This window comes from Sinocyclocheilus anshuiensis, unplaced genomic scaffold (assembly GCF_001515605.1).
Source record: "Sinocyclocheilus anshuiensis isolate Anshui unplaced genomic scaffold, SAMN03320099.WGS_v1.1 scaffold608, whole genome shotgun sequence".
NCBI lineage: Eukaryota > Metazoa > Chordata > Actinopteri > Cypriniformes > Cyprinidae > Sinocyclocheilus > Sinocyclocheilus anshuiensis.
In genome coordinates this window covers 109,771-132,412 of record NW_015557085.1, presented here as the reverse complement: position 1 = coordinate 132,412, position 22,642 = coordinate 109,771, and the positions used below count along the sequence as shown (strand labels likewise).

General features: G+C 41.0%; 1 protein-coding gene across 1 annotated transcript in view; it reads left to right on the top strand.

Annotated features, from left to right (window-relative positions):
- Window positions 1-22,642, top strand: part of LOC107677007 (mitogen-activated protein kinase kinase kinase kinase 4-like) — a 65,156-nt gene that overhangs the window by 34,360 nt on the left and 8,154 nt on the right. Inside the window, exons 15-29 of the mRNA XM_016471783.1 lie at window positions 794-847; window positions 944-1,090; window positions 1,301-1,423; window positions 2,640-2,701; window positions 2,790-2,857; window positions 2,931-2,995; window positions 3,223-3,308; window positions 6,769-6,859; window positions 6,967-7,089; window positions 7,649-7,763; window positions 8,687-8,842; window positions 13,764-13,907; window positions 14,356-14,490; window positions 14,839-14,939; window positions 16,806-16,955. Of these exons, the coding sequence (XP_016327269.1) occupies window positions 794-847; window positions 944-1,090; window positions 1,301-1,423; window positions 2,640-2,701; window positions 2,790-2,857; window positions 2,931-2,995; window positions 3,223-3,308; window positions 6,769-6,859; window positions 6,967-7,089; window positions 7,649-7,763; window positions 8,687-8,842; window positions 13,764-13,907; window positions 14,356-14,490; window positions 14,839-14,939; window positions 16,806-16,955 (1,620 nt within the window). The remainder of the gene's footprint in view (window positions 1-793; window positions 848-943; window positions 1,091-1,300; window positions 1,424-2,639; window positions 2,702-2,789; window positions 2,858-2,930; window positions 2,996-3,222; window positions 3,309-6,768; window positions 6,860-6,966; window positions 7,090-7,648; window positions 7,764-8,686; window positions 8,843-13,763; window positions 13,908-14,355; window positions 14,491-14,838; window positions 14,940-16,805; window positions 16,956-22,642) is intronic.

Here is a 22,642-nt window from a genome sequence, read left to right as displayed (position 1 = left end):
CTTCAGAAATCATTCTAATATGCTGATTTATTATTAGAATTCTCAACAGTTGTGCCGCCAAATATTGTTTTGGAAACTGCGATACTTTTTTGAGGATTCTTTGATAAATAAAAAGTTTAAAAGAACAGCATTTATTCAAAATATAAATCTTTTCTAACAATATACACTACCGTTCAAAAGTCTGGGGTCAGTAAATTTATTCTTTCTTTTTTTGAAAGAAATTAAAACTTTTATTCAGCGAGGATGTGTTAAATTGATAAGAAGTGAGAGCAAAGATTTATATTGTTAGAAAATATTTATATTTGGAATAAATGCTGTTCTTTTTAATGTTTTATTCATCAAAGAATCCTGAAAAAAGTATCGCAGTTTCCAAAAAAAACATTGATAATTCTAATAATAAATCAGCATATTAGAATGATTTCTGAAGATCATGTGACACTGAAGACTGGAGTAATGATGCTGAAAATACAGCTGCGCATCACAGGAATAAATTATATTTTAAAGGATATTAAAATAGAAACCATTATTTTATATTGTAATAACATTTTGCAAGATTACTGTTTTTTTCTGTATTTTTGATCAAATAAATGCAGCCTTGATGAGCAGAAGACACTTCTTTAAAAAACATTACAAGTCTTACTGATCCCAAACTTTTGAATGACAGTATATATATATATATATATATATATATATAATATTATGTATTAGTGAGGGTGCTGTAAACTTAATATATATGATGTGATTGTGGAGCCGGTCAGGGTTTGTTTGGTGCTGATGCTGTGCTGATGTCCAGCAGGACCGGAGAGCTCAGCCCAGAGACCAGCCTCGAGACACACGGCACGATGGGGTAAAACACAGCAGCTGCGCATGTCATGCATGTAAGCGTAAAGCATCCTGACCCATGCTGTAGTCTGTGATGATGATGTGAAACTCTGGCCTTCAGCTGGCAGGTAAACTGGAGTCGCTGGAGGCTCGTCTGGTCAATCTGAACAGTATAGCGGTGAGGATTCCTCATGTTCAGTCTCGTGTGGGGTCAGGGAGCAGCTCCAGTCCGTGTACTCCAGCGCTGCAGAGAGCGGCCAAACCGCCGGTACGAGACACATCACAGCCCTGCTCTTATGCACTCAAACATACCATAGCTTCTCTGTGGGATGGACAGTGTTGGGGAGTAACTAGTTACATACTATACAGCAAACATACTTTACAGAGCTTTACAAAGGCCAGACTCTCACATTATTCCAGCTATAAAGACATAAAACAAGCATGTAGGATCTGAATGTGTGTGACTGTGTGGTTTCAGAGCATGAGCGTGAGTCCCAGTCGAGAGCTTCATCACAGCAGCTCCGTGACAGACCTCTCGTCTGCTCCTCTGTCTCCAGCGCTCGATGAAGTCTTCTTCAGCCCTGACGAGCAGCCTCCCAAGGTTAGAAAACCCTGGTCATGACCCTTCTGTTCACACTCAGACCACACTGTTCAGTACAGCATTCAGAGGAAAGATCAGAGTCACCCGCAGCTGAGGAAGACTAAGTCATGAGTGTTTTGCTGCGTCAGAAACATCTGTATAGGTGGCAGCTGCTAAAGTGCGGTCGAAACAGCTTCCTCTCCCCAAGGGAGGTGCCTTTCTTCCTTCCTCTAATGCGACACATGAACGGTTAGCACACAAAAATACATGTGAGGATGCCACAGAAACCCAGCATGTAGGTCAAAGGTGATCAATGAAGAGAACTGGGGGAGAATAATCAGCTTTATGATCCTGAACAAATGACAATAAATAATAGGGCTGTCAAAGCGGCTGAAGAACTAAATTCGAATGTTGTACTGAAATAATATCAATATTCGAATTTAAAAGGCATAATGTCAGTTAGGGGGGAAAAAGCGTTTGTCTTCTCTCCTGAGGCCACAAGAGGGCGCATCCAGCAAAATACTACTAATGCACGTTTCTTCAAAGCAATAAAATAACACGACTACTTTTGAAAAAAGCGCATAATGTTTAAATTAATGTTTATAAACCATATATAATTAAGTTGCGTAAACAATTAGAAACAAAACAGCATCATGTATGCATGTATAGTTTAATACAAAGGACCGAAAACCAATCACACAGAGTACTTTTTCATTTAAATGGGAAAAAAACACCATAAAGTCTCGAGATATGTTTTTTAAAAGTTGAACTTAAATTAATTTTACATGCATCTCTCTTGTGCGAGACGTGAGTGCAGCGGTGATAGATGTCCCTCTAGAAAATGAGATAAATATGTGTTCTGTGTGAACGGCTTGGTTTCAGTTTTGACGTAAACAACATCTTCTTCGCATTGATGCTCACTTTTTCCACAATATTTTGAATGACCAACGCAGCAGCGCCGCATCTAGTGGCTTCAACTGGTTAAGCTATAAAAAACTTTAAAATGCAACGACACTTACATCGTCATCACATCTCGTGCACCACTGATAAAGCAGCCTGACACACACCTAAAGCGTTTTTGCATTCGAATGTGGATTTATATTTTAAATTCTACGAATATTCGAAATTCGAATAGTTTTTTCTGACAGCCCTAATAAATAAGCCATGCATACACACACACACACACACATGTAAAAAGTGTAACAAGAATGAATGCTAATCTCCTGACTTTTACAAGATTCCAGAGCGCACGACGTCGAAGTTCAAAGATGTGGCGAGTCCTCACAGACAGGGGTCCAGGTGAGCGGTCACTGCTCGTGCTGTTTGAGAGTTACTCGTCTGGAGCCGCTCTGTGAAGCTCTGTGTGTTTGTGTCCTCATGTGTTCAGCGGCGATGGTCCGTCTGCTGTGAAGATGTCCTTCAGCTCCAGCAGCAGCAGCAGCAGCTCACACTCAGGTCTGAGATCCGTCAGAATCAGCTCAGTTATTCAGATGTGTGTGTGTTCATGCAGATACTCTTGTTTGTGCAGGTCTCTGTGTGCTGGACAGTGCAGCTCATCCAAGCAGAAACGCTCAGACGTCACCGCAGAACCAGGTCAATCTGATAATTTCTCCTACGCTTTTACGGGTTCATTTTGTTCTGACACAGTTTAACTCTGAGTTCTTCTCATATTTTGTTACCATTTTCTCAACTATAGTGAATTAACCCGTGATTTAATGTGAGACATGTTGAAGGTGTCTGAATAAACTGAATAAAAGCTTGGACATGACTAACAGTAACAGAGTGCTGGCCTTTAATCTCAAGCTGTGTTCCTCATTAAGGGTTTGGGAATGAAGTCTCCGTTCAGTCCGTTAATGAAGCTTGCGGAATATTCTTCCTCCAGTGATGAAGATGACGAGAGGACCAGGTAATCTCCCCTCCTCCTGAAGCTAATGATTACATGCAGTAAGTGCTGACTGACAGCGTTGTGGAGTTTGTGGTTACTTAAAGTATACCCTAGTAAAAAAGTTATATATTTAAAATGCATGCATTTCATACTAAGTAGAGTTAAAATCTATTAACATATTGACTGACAGACAACTCGAGACCTATTGATATACATTTAGTCATTTTAGCAGACGCTTTTAATGTACACTCATGTGAAAAAGTTAGGACACCCTATTGATTTCCATAGTTTTCCTTATCAGGACATAAATAACTGGTTCTTTCTAGGGCTTAAAATTTGGAAAATAAAACCTCAGATGAACAACAACACATGACATATCGCACAGTGTCATTGTTTATTTAACAAAAATAAAGCCAAAATGGAAAAGCCATTTTTTAAAATTCAAATTTTAAGACTTGTTTTTTTTTTATTATCTCCTGATACAGAAAACCATGGAATTCAATAGGGTGTCCTAACTTATTCACATGACTGTATATACATTCTTTTTAAAATGTTATGTTATCAAAAATTTTAATTAAACTTTATTTGGAGTATTAGTTCTACACAATGCACATTTGTTTATTTATAATAAGCCTACAATGTGTTTTAATGTCACTATTGATGAGGATTGTATGATCTTTGTTCAGCGGCGATGGTCCGTCTGCTGTGAAGATGTCCTTCAGCTCCAGCAGCAGCAGCAGCAGCTCACACTCAGGTCTGAGATCCGTCAGAATCAGCTCAGTTATTCAGATGTGTGTGTGTTCATGCAGATACTCTTGTTTGTGCAGGTCTCTGTGTGCTGGACAGTGCAGCTCATCCAAGCAGAAACGCTCAGACGTCACCGCAGAACCAGGTCAATCTGATAATTTCTCCTACGCTTTTACGGGTTCATTTTGTTCTGACACAGTTTAACTCTGAGTTCTTCTCATATTTTGTTACCATTTTCTCAACTATAGTGAATTAACCCGTGATTTAATGTGAGACATGTTGAAGGTGTCTGAATAAACTGAATAAAAGCTTGGACATGACTAACAGTAACAGAGTGCTGGCCTTTAATCTCAAGCTGTGTTCCTCATTAAGGGTTTGGGAATGAAGTCTCCGTTCAGTCCGTTAATGAAGCTTGCGGAATATTCTTCCTCCAGTGATGAAGATGACGAGAGGACCAGGTAATCTCCCCTCCTCCTGAAGCTAATGATTACATGCAGTAAGTGCTGACTGACAGCGTTGTGGAGTTTGTGGTTACTTAAAGTATACCCTAGTAAAAAAGTTATATATTTAAAATGCATGCATTTCATACTAAGTAGAGTTAAAATCTATTAACATATTGACTGACAGACAACTCGAGACCTATTGATATACATTTAGTCATTTTAGCAGACGCTTTTAATGTACACTCATGTGAAAAAGTTAGGACACCCTATTGATTTCCATAGTTTTCCTTATCAGGACATAAATAACTGGTTCTTTCTAGGGCTTAAAATTTGGAAAATAAAACCTCAGATGAACAACAACACATGACATATCGCACAGTGTCATTGTTTATTTAACAAAAATAAAGCCAAAATGGAAAAGCCATTTTTTAAAATTCAAATTTTAAGACTTGTTTTTTTTTTATTATCTCCTGATACAGAAAACCATGGAATTCAATAGGGTGTCCTAACTTATTCACATGACTGTATATACATTCTTTTTAAAATGTTATGTTATCAAAAATTTTAATTAAACTTTATTTGGAGTATTAGTTCTACACAATGCACATTTGTTTATTTATAATAAGCCTACAATGTGTTTTAATGTCACTATTGATGAGGATTGTATGATCTTTGAATAATATCAGTCTTCAGCTGCAAGATATTTAAAGTGTACCGGAAGTATACTTGCAGTAGTTCCACTTCAACACAATCAAGTGTACTTCAGTATATCTTTAGTTGGACCTCAGCACTACTTGCTCACAATTAAAGTGCATTAAGCACAAAATCAGTTGTTACAATTTAGCAGACTTGAAGTATACCAGTTTAGTATACTAAAAGTACAATCGCATGGGCATTTTATTAAGTACATAAATATGAAAATGTATTTGTAGTATGCTTAGTATGAAATGAATGTATTTCAAAAACATTGAAGTATATTTATTTTTCACTAGGGTAATATACCTGTTTTGATGGTACTGTTCATGCTGTAATGCTGTCTTAAAGAGACAGCTGACCTAAAGTGGAGCACTCTGTGCTGTTGTCTCATGATATCAGAGTAATGCTGATGTGATGGGAGTGAATGTGAAGCACACATATGGACGGGGTTTCTCGTGAAGGCAGTGAAGACGTCACAGCGCCTGCGGACACGGCTCTGTCTCTAACATACAGCTTCACTTCACATTTATCCAAACCATCACATTGGGATTGTTTCGACAGATATCAACTTTAGATCTTTTGAGCTAAAAATAAGTCTACTTAACGTTTCATGCACTTATCACTTACAATATACAGTTAACTATACTGACAAATATACAGAAGTCAAAGTATATTTGTACAGTTAATTACTACCGCTTGTGGTCATTTACTCTATCCTAATAAACACCTTTCTCACACATACTGGCTTCTTTAAGGTAGTGTTTCAGCATTTTACACACTATTTTGAAACTCACGTGTGTAACAAGTATGGGATGATCTGAAGAGATGAACATTCATGACCGTCTTCCTCTTCACTGTGTGAGGATACTATAACAGATGAGGGTCTATACAAACCAAATGAGGAAGCTGGTAGTATACTTGGAGTGCAAACGTAATATTTAAATAGTGTAAACTGTAAGTATGATGTTAAGTTCACTTAAGGAAAGCTCGTAATTATACTGGCAGCATAAAAGCTATTGAACTAGTAGTTTACTGAGAGCATTCAAAGAGCAATCAATGTGTCTTTCATATGTGAAAGAGTAGGCTAGTAAACTAAGAGCATACTTTTATGTTCACTCAGATGTAAACTAGTTATGCAGTCAAAGTTTACTACTGTGAGTACACTTAAATGTATACTAGTATAGAGAGGGCCAGTTTAGTCCCAAGATGTTTTGAAGTAGTACACATTTAAGTATACTAGCACACTGATCTCACTATACCTGCTGCATACTTGGAATATATACATTTGCTTCATAAAATGAACTGGATGTATACTTGTTTTTGTTTTGTTTTTTGGTAAGGGTAAAGCCTGTATGTTGATGGAAAACTGAAGGACAATTTGTGTTATGATTCTCATTCCTCATGCCATCATTTGTTTAATAGCAGCAAAATCTGGTCGGAATTAGCAAGACAACCTGGAGCTGTTTCACATGCACACTGTTATCTGATTCAGGTCACTCTAGTGCTGTAGTCTGTCTTTGCTGCCCTGCTCGTGGTCTGAAGGAGCGAGTGTTTTCTTTGCCGTCATTAAAACTGCTCTGACTGTCATTTTCCAGGTCTCCGTTGAGCAATGGCAGGCCGCTGTTATCCAGAGGAGAGTGTGATGAAATCATTCTCCAGCCTCATCACAGCGCTACACAGCAGCAGGTGAAGGCTCTGTGCTTTTACACCGGTTTAAGAGTGCTTGATAGTGCTGCTGTGTAGTTAGTGCAGTGTTTCAGAGATGCTTGATTGAGATGTTGGTGTTTCTCCAGCAGAGTGCAGCAAAGCCAGCACATAGCGTCCATCAGAGGCCTTCAGGACCGCAGTCCAGCGACAGCTGCTTTCTGCCCGACCTGCTGCACAAGAGCCCCTCGCACCAGCAGAGCGCGCTCCCCGTACGACTCTAATCACACACACACACACACACACTCACACAAATAGGTTCAGAGATGTTTTTTGAGAGATATAATCACACAAATGTCACAAAACTACCAGTAAACTGACTACAGCAAACCTTTGTAAATCATTGCGTGATTGATTTAAATCCTCTCCTCCCATAAATGTTGTGTCTGAAAAGGAAACTCCTACAAATGCACATGCAATAAGGTCAAAATAACATGTTCATGCCTTTTCATCACTAATGTTTCACTGTGCATATTTAGTAAGTCCTGACAGTAGTTTTAATGGCAAACTAGGGTTTGTGCTGGTGAAAGCTGTTAGTAAATCTGGGTTGTGTTGGGCATTTTATACATTTACATTGATGTGAGACTGTTTTAAGCCAGTTATCATTTCAAAAGATTGTATAATTATGTAAGTATTTGTTCTTTGTTTTTGCGCATAGATGCAAAAATATTCTAGATTTCTTTGGGAATTCACATCAGTCATTCACTTAATCAAACTGTACTTGTATTATCATGTAAAACTGATCTCTGTGGTGTTATTCTGCATTTACAGAAATTATTCAGTAACCAGGCAGGAAAAAGCTCGTCATCTTCCTCTTCCTCATTCTCACCTTTCATTGACCCGCGTTTGCTCTCTCCACCTCAGAGTCCACAGGGATACGGCCAGCGTGAGTCCTGTCAGCAAAATATATAACACTGTTCTAGTGGTTTTTGGATATTTTAATAAAAAAATCTTATATATTGTGCCTTTAATGCGTTTTCTCTGATTGGATAGCTATCTGATCATGAAAAGACCAGGTGTAAATGCCCTCCAAAATGCTTTCGAGATGCATTTAAATTCAATCACTCAAACCACTTCAGGAGGAGGTCTAGACCGCATTCCTTACAAGGGTAAATAAAGAACTGGGGCCGGTTGCATAAACTGTTTTTTGAACGTTTTCTGACTTAAAACGTTAGTCATCTATTTTTTTTGTTTTTCTTCAAGACTGGACATAACTTTTTTTTATTCAGTTATGAAAAGGTAGATTGGTCTTATTTGTATTGGAAAAGTAAGACTGATTACCCCTTGGCAACTGCTAGTTGGTTAAACTAGTTCTTAAGACAGTCTTAACATGGTGGCTAAGTTTATGCAACTGGCCCCTGGTTGTTTCAATATGTTTTGTATTTAGTTTTTTTTTTCTTCAAAATCTATGTCTAAAAAGGGTTATATTTTATGGTCTGAGATGTGGGAACGTTGAAGAGAGAGGGCAAACATTTAGCATTTTAGGTCAGCATTGCCATCTAATCAGCCAATATTCTATTAAACAGCCTGCTTAGCACTTCACCTTTTGTAACATGGGATTTTTGATCTTGATTTTTGTATAATATATAAATTTTATTATTTAAAACTTTTTCTTGTGTTAAAAATTACAGTTTTGGACATATAAGGTAATACAAAATATTTTAAAATACCTTAAAGTAACTACACATTATCATGTAAAGCAAATATCTTTCAAAGAAATTCCATGTGGAGCATGCCCTTGATCCGCACAATGTTCCCCCTTATCTGTTTACTTCTCTGATGAACAAACTCTCTCTCTCTGTGTGTCAGTGAATGGCAGGTGTGAGCCGTGCGTCAGACAGCCTCACAGGAAGGGCTCGGTGGTGAACGTCAACCCCACGAACATCCGTCCTCAGAGCGATGCCCCAGAGATACGCAAATACAAAAAGAAGTTCAACGCTGAAATCCTCTGTGCCAGTCTGTGGGGTGAGACGCATTCACATAGCATTATAACCAATCACACATGAGTTTGTTGAGCTTATGAAGGCAATGGCCAATCAGAGGCGTTCAGATTCGTTTTTTTGCTCGCTGACTGAATTCAGCTCTCACGCGAATTCTCTCATCATAAACAACAAAGTGCAGATGTACGTATGATGTAAGTAAGAGATTCATTCATCAAACCGTGTATAGACAGCTTTACTGATTATAAGGGGAGTTCCCTATTGATACTTTACTCGTACTGCGTTTTTCTCCGAATACTGAAGCCTTTCAATAACGCAGTGTAAATGCATGGCCATTGGTTCGTGCAGTGTATTAAAAACGAACCAATGGCTCGGCAGCGGAGCTGCATGAGCCTATGGCGACACAGCCCGCCATAGGCTCGTGTGGCTATATAAGCGTGCACTTCGCCATATTATCCTCAGCTTTCTTCTCCTTCAGCGATGAATACAAGATTTTCGCTCTACGAGACTGGAAGCCTTCGCCGTGAACAAGCCTCGCAGTGGATCAAGACCCCTCTCTGCTCGGCTGACTTCGCCGCTCTTCAGCTGCCTTCAGCGTCTGCAGCAGCTGTGGTCTTCCCAGACTATAAGAGCAAATGTTCTGAGCAAATTTCCGGAGTTGTTGCAAATGCCGCTACTGTCACTTGTGTAGGGCTCCCCTGTACGCCGCTGATGGTCACGGCGAGTGCGTTGCATGCTTGGGCGCTGCCCACGCTGAAGCTGCACTTACCGAGATGGAATATCCTCATTGCGAGGATATGAGTCTCGCCTCTCTGCGCTCGAGGATAGCTTTCTTTTCAGAAAGCGACTCCGCCCCTCGCGCCCTCCCACTTTCTTCCTCCTAGGAGCCTGTGAGAAAAAAGCAGCAAGGCAGAGGATCTCGGTGCTCGGTGACGAGTGAGCCCACACCGGCTGAGACTCCGCGTGCCTCACTTTCTCCACATAGAGAGGCTTCCCCCATCCTCTTCTTTCACCCGGACCAGCATTCGTCTGCGGCTGAAAGCGATCTGGTCTCGTTCGGTGAGAGCGAGTGCGACGGCTATCGGCTGGAAGGCGAAGGCCGCCCACCTATCCAAGCCGTGTAGGATGACTTCAGCTCTCGCTGGAAGGGCCTATTTGTCTGCTGGACAAGCTGGCCCCGGCGCTTCACTCTATGGTGGTCCTACAGGTCCTTCAGGCCAAACTTCTCCAGAATATGGACGAGTCTGGACCGGACCCCGCAGCTTTCAAGGAGCTGCGCAGCGTGACCGACCTGGCTTTACGCGCCACCAAGATGACGGCTCAGGCGATCGGCAGATCCATGGCCTGCCTTGTGGTGCATGAGCACCACTTATGGTTGACCCTCACGGAGATCAAAAATGCGGATAAAGTCCCCTTCCTCGACTCCCCGGTCTCCCCCTCTGGCCTGTTTGGACCTGCGGTGGAAGGGTTCGCGGAGCGCTTCACCGCTGCGCAGAAGTCGTTCCAGGCAATGCGACACTTCTTGCCAAAGCGCTCCAGTTCTGCAGCTGCTGCCAGTCGCCCCAAGACTGCGCCGACTCAGCAGTCCGCGAAGCCCGCATCATCGGCTGCACTGCCGGCCTCCAAGCCTGAGCCCCGACATTGCTCCCACTCGGCTAGATGCTACCCATTCCCTAAGCGCCAAGGACCCCGGCCCAAGGTAGTGCTGGACCCGGCACCTCAGGCGTCAACCTGATCCGCGGTTCAGGAAAAGGAGGGGGCAAAGTCTCGCCATTGCCGGACACCGCCCCCCCCCCCAAGCAGCCTCTTTTGTGCCTCCAAGCACCCCGTTCTCTTCCAGGTGTGTTTGTGGTGGATACTGTTGTCAACTCTGGGCCCATTCAGTTAGCGCCCACACAACCGATCACTGTTATAGTGAGAAAAATAAAACAAACATTTTCAAAAAGAGAGCAAAATTCCTCTTCCGCTTATCATGATCGTAAGGTCCCCTGCATGGCGGCCTGTAGCTTGAACCAACCCAACCCCTTGCCACAAGGGCCAAGGCCTGGCAGGCCATCCCCGTAGGGTTTTGGGGATAATAGAACGAAGTTATTCACTTAAATTCGCTCGAAGACCCCCACGATTCAGTGGCGTGTTCTCCACCTCGGTTAGCCTGACAGCTCAGAGCGAGTCAGGCTTCTACAGCTGATATTTCCTCGTCCCCAAAAAGGATGGCGGCCTAAGGCCCATCCTTGATCTCAGGCACCTGAACCGCGCTCTCATGAGACGGCCATTCAGGATGATTACATTGAAGCAGATCCTCTCGCAAGTGTGCCCAGGGGACTGATTATTTTTGCTGGATCTGAAAGATGCCTACTTTCACATCGAGATAGCCCCCCGCCACAGGCGATTCTTGAGATTCGCCTTCGAGGGAGTGGCATATCAATACACGGTCCTTCCCCTCGGGCTGTCCCTAGCACCTCGCACTTTTACAAAGTGCATGGATGCAGCTCTTTCCCCGCTGAGACAGATGGGAATCCGCGTTCTGAATTATCTCGACGACTGGCTCATCCTGGCCCAGTCAGAGAGCGAGCTATAATCCCACAGATCCTTCCTCCTCAGCCACTTAGAGTGCCTGGGACAAAGGGTCAATTTCGCCAAGAGTGAGCTGTTCCCCAGCCAACAGATATTGTTCCTGGGAACAGTTCTCGACTCGCGCCCGATCGTGCACTGGCTATTCGGCAGCTCGCGGCCTCATTCAAAGTTGGAGCCCTTCACCCTCTCAAGGCATTTCAGAAGATGTTTGGCCTCATGGCCTCTGCGTCTCCAGTACTTCAGCTGGGCCTGCTTCGCATGCGGCCCCTTCAGTACTGGCTGAAACCACGAGTTCCGTCCTACGCCTGGCGTCACGGACGCATGCGTGTCAAGGTGAACCGGGCCTGCGGACATCCCCGAGAGCGTGCTAAACACAATATCTCAAGCTAGAGCACCCTCTACAAGGCGGCTCTATGCCCTTAAATGGTCTGTATTCTCCGCCTGGTGTATAACCCGCGGCACAGACTGAATTTCATGTGACATATCGCTGATATTGACCTTCCTGCGGGAGCTGTTGGATAAGGGTCACTCCCCTTCCACACTCAACGTCTATGTAGCAGCCATAGCAGCTTCACACGCTCCTATAGCTGGCCAGTCTGTGGGCAGGAACAACCTAGTTGTTCGCTTTTTGAAGGGGTCTAGGAGGCTCAACCCGCCTCGCCCTGTCACCGTCCCTACATGGGACCTGCCCACGGTGTTGAGGGCCCTGAAGAGCCCTCCTTTCGAGCTGCTACAGTCCGTTGACCTTCGTCCCCTGACGCTAAAGACCGCTCTGCTACTGGCGCTAGCATCGGTAAAGCGTATGGGAGATCTGCAGGTGCTCTCAGTGAGCCCCTTCTGCCTCAAATTCGGGCCCAACGACTCCAAGGTCGTCCTGAAACCGAGGCATGGTTATGTACCTAAAGTGCTCTCGACTCCGTTCAGAGCACAGGCAATAGCTCTTTCGGCGCTTCCTCCTTCATAGCAGGACCAAAAGCTGAATTTACTCTGCCCCGTCAGGGCATTGAGAATATATATTGAGCATTCCGCCCCGTTCAGGCAGTCGGACCAGCTTTTTGTATGCTTCGGTGACCGCACCAGAGGGTCTCCGGTCACGAAGCAGAGACTTTCCAAATGGATAATTGACGCTATCAAGCTAGCTTACTCTTCTTTGGGCCTGCAATGCCCCATAGGAGTAAGAGCCCATTCAACAAGAGGCGTTGCCTCTTCCTGGGCTTGGTGTAGCGGAGTGTCCATTGCAGAAATTTGTGCGGCGGCTAGCTGGACCTCGCCATCCACATTTACCAGATTTTATAATCTGGATGTCCCGGCCTTACAGGCTTGTGTCCTTTCTGCTTAAACGGATTTACTCTGGCCTTATGGCAAAACCATAAGCTCCGCTGCCGAGCCATTGGTTCATTTTTAATACACTGCATGAACCAATGGCCGTGCAGTTACACTGCGTTATTTAAAGGCTTCAGTATTCGGAGAAAAAGGAGTTTTCCCCATAGCATCTTAGCAGACGCAGTACTTGTTCCCGTATCTCAGGGAACCGAGGTTACGTTAGTACGTTTTTGAAGAGTGCTTAAACTAGACTGAAGTCAGTCATAATGTTCTTTGACAATGTAAAAGTTTTTTGTTCGCTTTCTCTGTATAATTTAATCGCTATTTGAATAACTGTGGAAGGTACAGGTAATAAAATTAATTAATACCTCATCCGTGCACATCCTCCTTCATAGCGTCATCAAGCTTCGCCTTTGTTATTGGTTTGAAAATGCGACCTCTAGTGGCGAAAACTTGCATATTGTGCCTTTAATGAACGCTTTGTTTGATTATTACAGAATGCAGCTGATATGATGTTTGTATGAAATTACAGTGTAAAAAATACCTGTTGTTTCATCTAAATCAGAGGTCCTCTGAGAAATAGGGTCACATCCAGATTACAGATTGTGTTTGTTTTTGTACGACTTTACCTTATTTATTTTGACCTTCATCTAATATTGTACCTAAAGTTAAATTTCTTGTTGCGTTCCTTGGTGCAGCTTTATTATTAAATGCAAACCGTTGGCTTGATAATTTCCAGATAAAAATAACTGGTTTGGCACAGTTGAAATTACATAAATCACAGATTGCTCAGATTAATTGTAATTATTTGACATACATAAGTTAGAAACGAAATGATACACTTCCACTGACAAACTGTAATTCAGTGATTTCTAATCCCATCCATATAGTGCTTTACGTGAGAGCTCTTTTCTAAACATGCTGTTAGCAAGAGTCTTTTCAGTGTTTTCTCTTTTGTCTAAAGCAGGTTGTGAATGCTCTTTTAGTTGGTGTATTTGTGCTGTTGTCTTTACTCCCTGTGACCGGGATCTGTGTGTGTGTGTGTGTAGGAGTGAATCTGCTGGTGGGCACCGAGAGCGGCCTGTGGCTGCTGGACCGCAGTGGTCAGGGTAAAGTTTACTCTCTCATCAGCCGCAGACGCTTCCAGCAGATGGACGTGCTGGAGGGGCTCAACGTGCTCATCACTATATCAGGTACACACTGCACTTCAGCACAACACTGAGTATTCTTACACTTACACTAGCAGATGAATGAACAAATACAAGAAGGTACAAATCCTGCAAGAGTCCTTGAAGAATTGACCTCACATTTCTTGAAGCATAACACGTTCTCACTCTTTACTTTCTCATGCATGATACTGTTTAGTGTCATGCGCAAGCAACAATATTATTCACTTCATAGAGACAATCTGCCATGAAAGCGTACTCACTCCTATACTCATTGGCTTATTGAACGTAAATTATACTGATTATAATTGCATGAATGGTATCATTGTCATCTCTTACCACAATATTCTCATTCGTAGCATTTAGCTACTCCATCTTTACAAGAAACAATGTTATTCATCCATTTGCAAACCTTAATTATTCCAAACTTTAGTGTGTATATGTGTGTCATCTATTTATGATTTCTTGTGGAAAGGTAAGAAAAACAAGCTGAGGCTGTACTACCTGTCCTGGCTGAGGAATAAGGTCTTGCGTAATGATCCGGAGGTGGAGAAGAAACAGGGCTGGACGTCAGTGGGGGAACTGGAGGGATGTGTGAGCTATAAAGTGGGTGAGTCCAGAACAAGACAACATTCACGTGTTTAACATACTAAACATTATAATTATAATAGACTGCATGGAAACACCTAGTGAACTTAATCTAACAAACCAGAGGAGAATGCAAACTGACTACCTGATGAGCAGAAACTCTGGATAAAAAACATCTATCAGGTGCGATCAGAATGACACACGATAATAGTGCAGATTCAGATTTCAGTGTCATAACTAGCCAGTTCTGCTCTGGTGAAAATCATGCAGGTGGAACGCTTTGATAAATGTCTTCCTTCAGTGTCATCACTATAAGTCAGTGTTTTCGATGATCTTGTTCTCCGTACTCACATAATGCTGATGATTTCAGTTCGCTATGAAAAAATAAAGTTCCTGGTCATCGCCTTGAGGAGCGCTGTGGAGGTCTACGCCTGGGCTCCCAAACCGTATCACAAGTTCATGGCTTTCAAAGTAAGTCTTGCATATTAGTAGCGATTAATAATGCATCACATTTACAAAAACAATGAAGCACCTGCACTAAACCCTAATCCAATAACTGATAACCAATATTGTTAACACAATAAAGCAAATGTGAGAAAAAAAGCATGTGCTGAAGCAATCAAATAATTGGCATAATTTTAGCTTCCTTCTATGAGGTTCTGGGCTCTTTCATCATGGCCTGTGTTTGACGGTACTCCAGCGCTTCACATCACTAATACAGTGCCGGGTGTGCTACCGAGCACGTTTACTACGCCAGAAAAGCCACACATACGGAGCTGGTTATGTGATGCAAACATCAAACTGTGTTAGTTTACAAATAATGCACTATGGTAAAAGTGTTCTGAGCTCATAACAGTGTTGTGCGAGTAACCACACAAGAATAAGTCTTCATTAATCAATAATCTGCCACTCACTATAATCATAATTTGTGTAAAAAGCAACAAAAGCTGATGGTGTTTATTTCAGCTGGACTGCAGTGAGATGCATGTATAGGTGTGTTTCTGCAGTTTAGCAGTAATGTAGGCAGATACAGGGGATTGAAATATAAAGCTCTAATAATGCGGTTTCTGAGATTCACTGTACCAGTTGCTTTGGATCATGGCTAAAGAGTCTGTTACAGTCACAACTAGCACACTTTCTAATGTGATATTTCTAATTACCTGCTATTCATGTTTATGTATTCTTCCATTGTGAGAAATAGGATGGTGTAATGATAGGTAAAGTAAGTGGGGTGTATTTGGAAATGGGTCATTTTTGAGTACGCGTCCTACTTCACTGCGGTCCTGAGAGACTTACTCTACTTCTGGCATCAACTTCTGCCGTTTATACTTATAGCATTTGCTCAGATTGTCGTCCTGCATATGCTTATGGAAATACAAACAGTGCATGTTAGGGTTTAATGACTAAATGTGGTTAAAAATTGGTGCTGTTTTTTTTTTTAGAAGTTTCTTCAGTGGCAGTGTGCATCATATTGTCTCCCCTGAAGCACTCAACAAATAAATGATATGTGCGCCTAAGCAGTAATAGTATAGATAATTTAAAAAAAAATCTATATCCGTGTCAGTGTACATATTGCTCAGACGGACGTCTTGCATCAGTCCTGTCATAAAATAGTAGAACTGCAAACCTGAAATATCAAAGCACTCAAAGGCATTGTGTTTGATCATTATGTGAAGACTCGAGCCCTGTTTACAATCACAGGCCACTTACCCTACTGGTGGTTATGAACCATGCTAAAAATGAACACTATATAGTCATTATATGCAGAAATATGCATGCATAATTATGACCTGTCATTGTTTTCTTGAAAGAGTTACTTTCAGAGCTCATAACATCTTGTGCAGTCCATTAATTGAATCTGAACCGCAAAAGCACCTCTAAGATCCTCAAAGGCTGTTCTCACAGCGTCAGTGTTGGAGGTTCACAGCTGTATTTATGAACGGTCCTGTTCACAGCACTGGAGTCACTTCAGTATAAATCAGTGTTCTCACATCAGCTGTGAATATTTCATGTAATCAAAGATGACAGTGTGTGTGAGAGAGAGTGTGTGTGTGTGTGTGTGTGCAGTGCAGAGTAACTCCTGCACTGTATGATGTGTCGAGTCGAATAACAGCCCAGTTAGTGGTTTCATTCACACGTCACAAACGAACTGCACATTTCTAGAGCATCTGTGGGTGTGGGTTATAGAATGTGGCTGACAGAAAACCACCTGTCACTGTCTTTACACACCACAGAGAAAACAACTGAATAATGAATATTTAAAAAAGAATACAAACTAACACAAAAACGTTGGTATTGATGCAGTAAACTAAGCGTGTTGTTGTGCATGTGTGTCAGTCGTTCAGCTCACTGCCTCAGAAGCCGCTCTCGGTCGACCTGACGGTGGAGAACGGACAGAGGTTAAAGGTCATCTACGGCTCTCACTTTGGGTTTCATGCTATCGATGTGGACTCGGGGACACCCTTCGATCTCTACCTGCCCAGTCATGTGAGTATTCTTTACATTCCTGCCACATTTCACACCACTAATAAATAACGTTTAATAAGTGAAGTACAGTTGTAGCGTTGGGAATGTTTCTCTACTGTTGCGAGTATGAACTGTCATCATCTGTGTGCACATTCACATTAGCTTTCACTGGGAAATGTTTGGCACATGCTAGTAGGGTGTGTGCGATAATGACAAAATTATATCTCCATATTTTCTGGAATTTTGTCGATAACGATAATTAGAGAATATTTTGCTGAGCGTGATATTGTGCTGGTATTTTGGCAGGTTTAGGACTGCCGTGGACAGCTGACTCCCAAAGCTTTTGATATTCTTCATATTCTGTCAGGTGGTTAGTTTGCAGGAGTAACAGAAATGAACTTTTCCAATAAGTTTAAATAGATTTTTACCTTTTATAGGCATTTTTACCTTTATAAGGCCTTTTTTTTCTAACCTAATTAAATGTATGCATCTTTTATAAATTAATGTAAATTAAATGTAATCAATAAATTCAAATAGTAGGACACTATAGGGCTGTTAATAATCATGTATAATCAGTAACAACACAATTTGTGTTTGCAATGCAGCGGTTGCACAGAATCTGCACCTGAAGCGTCATTTAGATGCATTTAGACTGTTTAATGCAGGACATGAATGCAGTTAACCAGCAGTTACAAATGCATACAGTTGTGCTCATAAGTTTACACATCCCTTTCAGAATATGGAAAATGTTAATCATTTTAACAAAATAAGAGGGATCATGAAAATTGCATGTTATTTTTTTTATTTAATACTGTCCTGAATAAGCTATTTCACATAACAGATGTTTATATATTCTCCACAAGACAAAATTCAGGGCTTAAAGTTCTCCGGCACCATATTTTATTTAAGCCAGTTATTATTGCCTCATGTCATACTAAAGCCTGGTTTTCACTTATGTTTATTTGTGTTACTAAAAATATCAGATTACTCAATTGTCAAAATAATCAGTAGATTACTTGATTACCAAATCATTAGTTACAGCCCTAGATTAGTTAAAATATTTTAAATATAGTAATTTTTCATATCGGGCCGATGCCGATATTTACATTTAAAGCCATCATCGGCCGATTCCGATATTTGTCCAATAATATCATGCATCCCTACAATTATATAAAGTGAAAACCTTTACTGATGCTCAAGAAGGCAACACAATGCATTAAGAGCCGGGTGTGTAAACTTTTTGAATTGGATAATCAGGGTAAATTGTACTTATTTTGTCTTCTGGGAAACATTTAAGGATTTATGTAGCTTCTAAAGTGCAGTACCAAATGAAACATATATGATCTTTTATCAAAATAGGGTAAAAAAACACATCATCATCTTGTTCAAAAGTTTACACCCCCAGCTCTTAATGCATTGTGTTGCCTTCTGGAGCATCAGTAAATAGCTTATTCAGGACCGTACTAAATAAACAAATAACATGCGGTTTTCATGATCCCTCTTATTTTGTTTCAATTATTAACATTTTACACATTCTGCAAGGGGTATGTAAACTTATGAGCACAACTGTACATAATGTTTTGATGTTTAAAAAACAAAAAACAAATGTTGAGTACTGATGTCTGAAATGATTTTGGGGAAAAAAGGGAAAATATACTTGAAAATATATAAATGAAAATTAGTCCATAAATTACTCACCCCCGAGGCATCCTAGGTGTATATGACTTTCTTCTTTCAGATGAATCCAGTCGGAGTTATATCAAAAATTTTCTTTGATCTTTCAAGCTGTTTAATGCCACTCAGCAGGCGTTGCATGCATCAGTCCAAAAGAAGTTAAATAAAAATTTCCATTAAAAAAAGTGTCTCACACGGCTCCGGGGGGTGAACAAATTCGCGGCCTCCTGCAGCGAATCGATGCATTTTTGTAAGAAAAATATCCATATTCAAAACGTAATAATCACTTTAATGTAGCTTGCGCCAACAGTTGTACACGGAGTCATTGAGTCATTCATTCAACTGATTAGTTTAGTCGGTTGATTCATTCAGCAGCGAAACACCGTCATGTGTTACTCAGAGTTGCAACACAGTTCTGCTGTGGATTTGTTTGGAACTATTTTTGTTGTTGAAATACAGCAAAAACAAGAACGGGTTTGTCTTAAATGTAAGTCACTTAATATTAACTTCTAGTTTATTGGACTGTTTAATAAAATCAATATCACATTTGCAGTTGTGCTGATATTTGGAGAAAAACGTCACTCTTCGTGTGATTAACTATAATAGACTAAATCACACAATTACAATATTATCGTAGACTATATGTTATATGCTAGTGTGCTGGGTAGCTGAGTAAATCCAGCAATAATCAGTTGTAATGCTGTTATGTGTTCCCATGTTGACTGCACTAATGGTGGGACAATGTGTATCTGCCACCATAATGTTTGGTACTATATTTTGTTGGTAGACTGATGCACTTTGTTTAGTCACTTTGGCACTTTCTAGCACACTGATGTCATTTTTCACTAAACTCACAGCAGTCATGTTTAACACAGGCTGCCCAGTGTTCACATTGTGCTTTCATATCACTAAAGAAACCAAACTTGCTGAACCGTATGATCAAAGAACTCATTTATCATCGTGAAATACCACAGAAACATTCATTCAGATCACATACACACACTGGATACTGATAAATTCACTGTGTATTTGATTGTACAATCATTAAATGTTGTAGTACAAAACATGTGATACATATTTCATTATGATGCTCCAGGAAAATACATACATCGCTGTAAGAGAGAATAATACAGACACAGTCACTCAATAAACAAATTCTGATATTTACAGTATTGATGAAATACAATCAAATAGGTTTATTTGAATCAAATCGAAGAAAAACAAACTACAGTTAAAGCAAAAACTGCTTTACAAGAGCCTGCAGACATAAACTGGTGTTTGGGACCAGAAGCAGTGCTGATGTAGTGCAGTTAGTTCCTGTTCAGTGGGAACTGGTGTCTGTGGATCCCTTTATTCTGAAACATGATCTAAACACTAAATGCAACAGTTATCATTTTGATAGTCAAAGACAATAGTGTCATTGTCCAGCTAAATTCAGTTCAAGTTTTGATCTCATCTGAAAAGGAGAAAAAAAACCTTGGGAGAAACCAGGCTATTATGAGGTAACATCACAAAACCAGCACATGTAGATATTTCACACCTTCCCTTTTCTCACAAGGAATCAATTCTGATTGTGGGGTTAAACAAAAGCAGGCATCTGAAAAAAACTGCACTCGTTTCTTTTCTGCCAAACACTACAATTCAGAGCTTGTGTAAATATGCACAGCATGCAGAACATAATGTTGTGATGATATAGAGCTGCTGACGTCCCCACACACCCACACAGCGATCCCTCACAGAGAGGAAGAGCGATGAGTGTGGTGTTCACCCACATACTCACGGACTAGTTCACCCTCACAATCTGTGTGTGTGCTAGTTTCTCCGAACTGATCTCGCGTCCAAAATAACTGCAGCCTTCGCCACGTTCCCAGAGCATAAGCCCATTGAAATGACCTGTTATTTGAGAGTTTTTTTCTAATACCAGGCAGTAGATAAATTTAGAGTGAACTAGCGGTGTGAAACAGAACTGGAGGCTGAGTGGCACTAGATCGTGTAGTTTTCCATACCAACATTTTCTCATCCATTCTCTCGTTCATTCGTTCGGTCTCGTTGTTGTCTTCACTTGCACACAGTCATTAGTAAAGTGTTTCTGCGCTCGTGTAAATCTGCCTCTCCCTCTTGGAAACACACGCTCTCTGTGGCGGTGCTCATGAGAATCCCACGGCAGAGGATAAAGATCGCTCTGCGGCTCTGGATGCCTGTGTTGATGCTCAGGATTGTGGTGGCTCTACAGAGGGACGGCAGCACAGTGTGTGTCAATTTATTTCTGAGTCAGGCAAGTACAGTGGGAGGTGTGCGATTGTGTTAATGAGAGAATATCTATTCTAATGCTTTATTGTCGTGAGCTTGGGAGACCTGCATGTAAAAGTGGTTAAGAAAATGTTTTGTATTACCTTAGTGAAAAGTTACAAATACTGTGACTTTTGATACTATTAAAATGTGTTTAAGCTCACCCTTGTAAACAGACTTACATGGTCAGTGCATTTACTTTATTAGCAATTTGTGATGAGAACTTGAATTTTATGATCACTAGAATAATGACCAAACCCTTAACACTAATTATTGCATTTGTCATGAATGATATCTCAAATCATGTGGCTTGTTTACGAGAGGTATGTGAATGTTGTTCGGACTCATGATCGTCACCTGGCTGATAACACAGATGGAAAACAATCTCATAGATTTACCTTGTCTAGAGACCAGAAGAGATATCATAGATGCCTGGGGGTGGACAGAAAGCAACCACACAACAATGGACTAAAAACCTCTCAAAACACTGAAGCAATGCTCTGGCAGCCACCAAATACAGTATTTCTTAACTCCTGTCCTCTGCACAGTTTTGTATGTCTTCCTTATTTTATCTAGAACACTATAGCAACTGCGCAGCATTGCACTAAATAACTTACCTTGACTAGAGTAACCCGTTAGGGGCCAAGGGAGATAATATATATATAGGCGTAGATAAGAATAATCCTTTAATAAGTGTTTTTATTGCTCAGAAATACAAGGGTAGGGGTTTACAAAACCCATGAAACTGTGTTCATACATAAGTTTGTAAAAGTATAATAACCCAGTTGGAAAAAAAGTTATTTCTGGATCCCTGATTATTAGGGCTGGGACAATAAATCGATGCATCGCAAATCGAGTAATTATTCTGCAACGAATCTGAGATTATCGGAATGCATCACAATTCTCTCTTGAATTAATAACTGAGCTTAGTTTTGGACAGCAGATGGCACTGCATGCTTTAGAAACAGCCGCACTCTGCTTGCTTCCAGTTCCTTACACATGCTTGAACATAAAATAATCATTCATACAGTTTGAAAAGGTTGAAGCGAATTACAAGGGTGTTCATAGTGGGCTGTGTTTACATTAATCTCATGTCATAAAAGCCGAGGTTTAAGTACATTTAACCACTTACACGACTCAGTCAAACGCACAAGGGCTCTTCTTCATGAGCATTGAGTGTGCGGTTAAAAACTAGCCTAGAGCGCCATCTGCTGTTAAAAACTAAGCTCAGACTTGATTCAAGAGAATCACGATGCATTCCAATAATCTCAGAATCAATCCACAAATTGCGATGCATCGATTTATTGTCCCAGCCCTACTGATTATGTGACCCCGTATATGCCACCCCCTAGAGAAACACCGCACAACCCAGAAGTGGACACTAGTGGCCAAGCCATTTTGTGAAGTGATGTGAAGGCCAAGTATGCATGTGCATTTGACCCATTAAAACCATAAAAATACATGATAAAGCACCAACTGTAGGTGTAATGTCCTAATTTAGTAATAAAGAATGAAAACCTTTACAAGGAACTTAGGAAGCACAAAGGGCTATACATACACAAGGGTAACAAGGCTAACTAGATACGGCTGAAGACAATACGACTAACGAGGGGGAAAACAGGAAACGGGAGCTAAACAGAACTACAAACTAAAAGACTACATTAAACAAGAGCACAAAGCCCCCTATTTAAGAGACAACTTATGAAACCCATGAACACACAAAAAAAAAAAAAAAATCCCAGAAT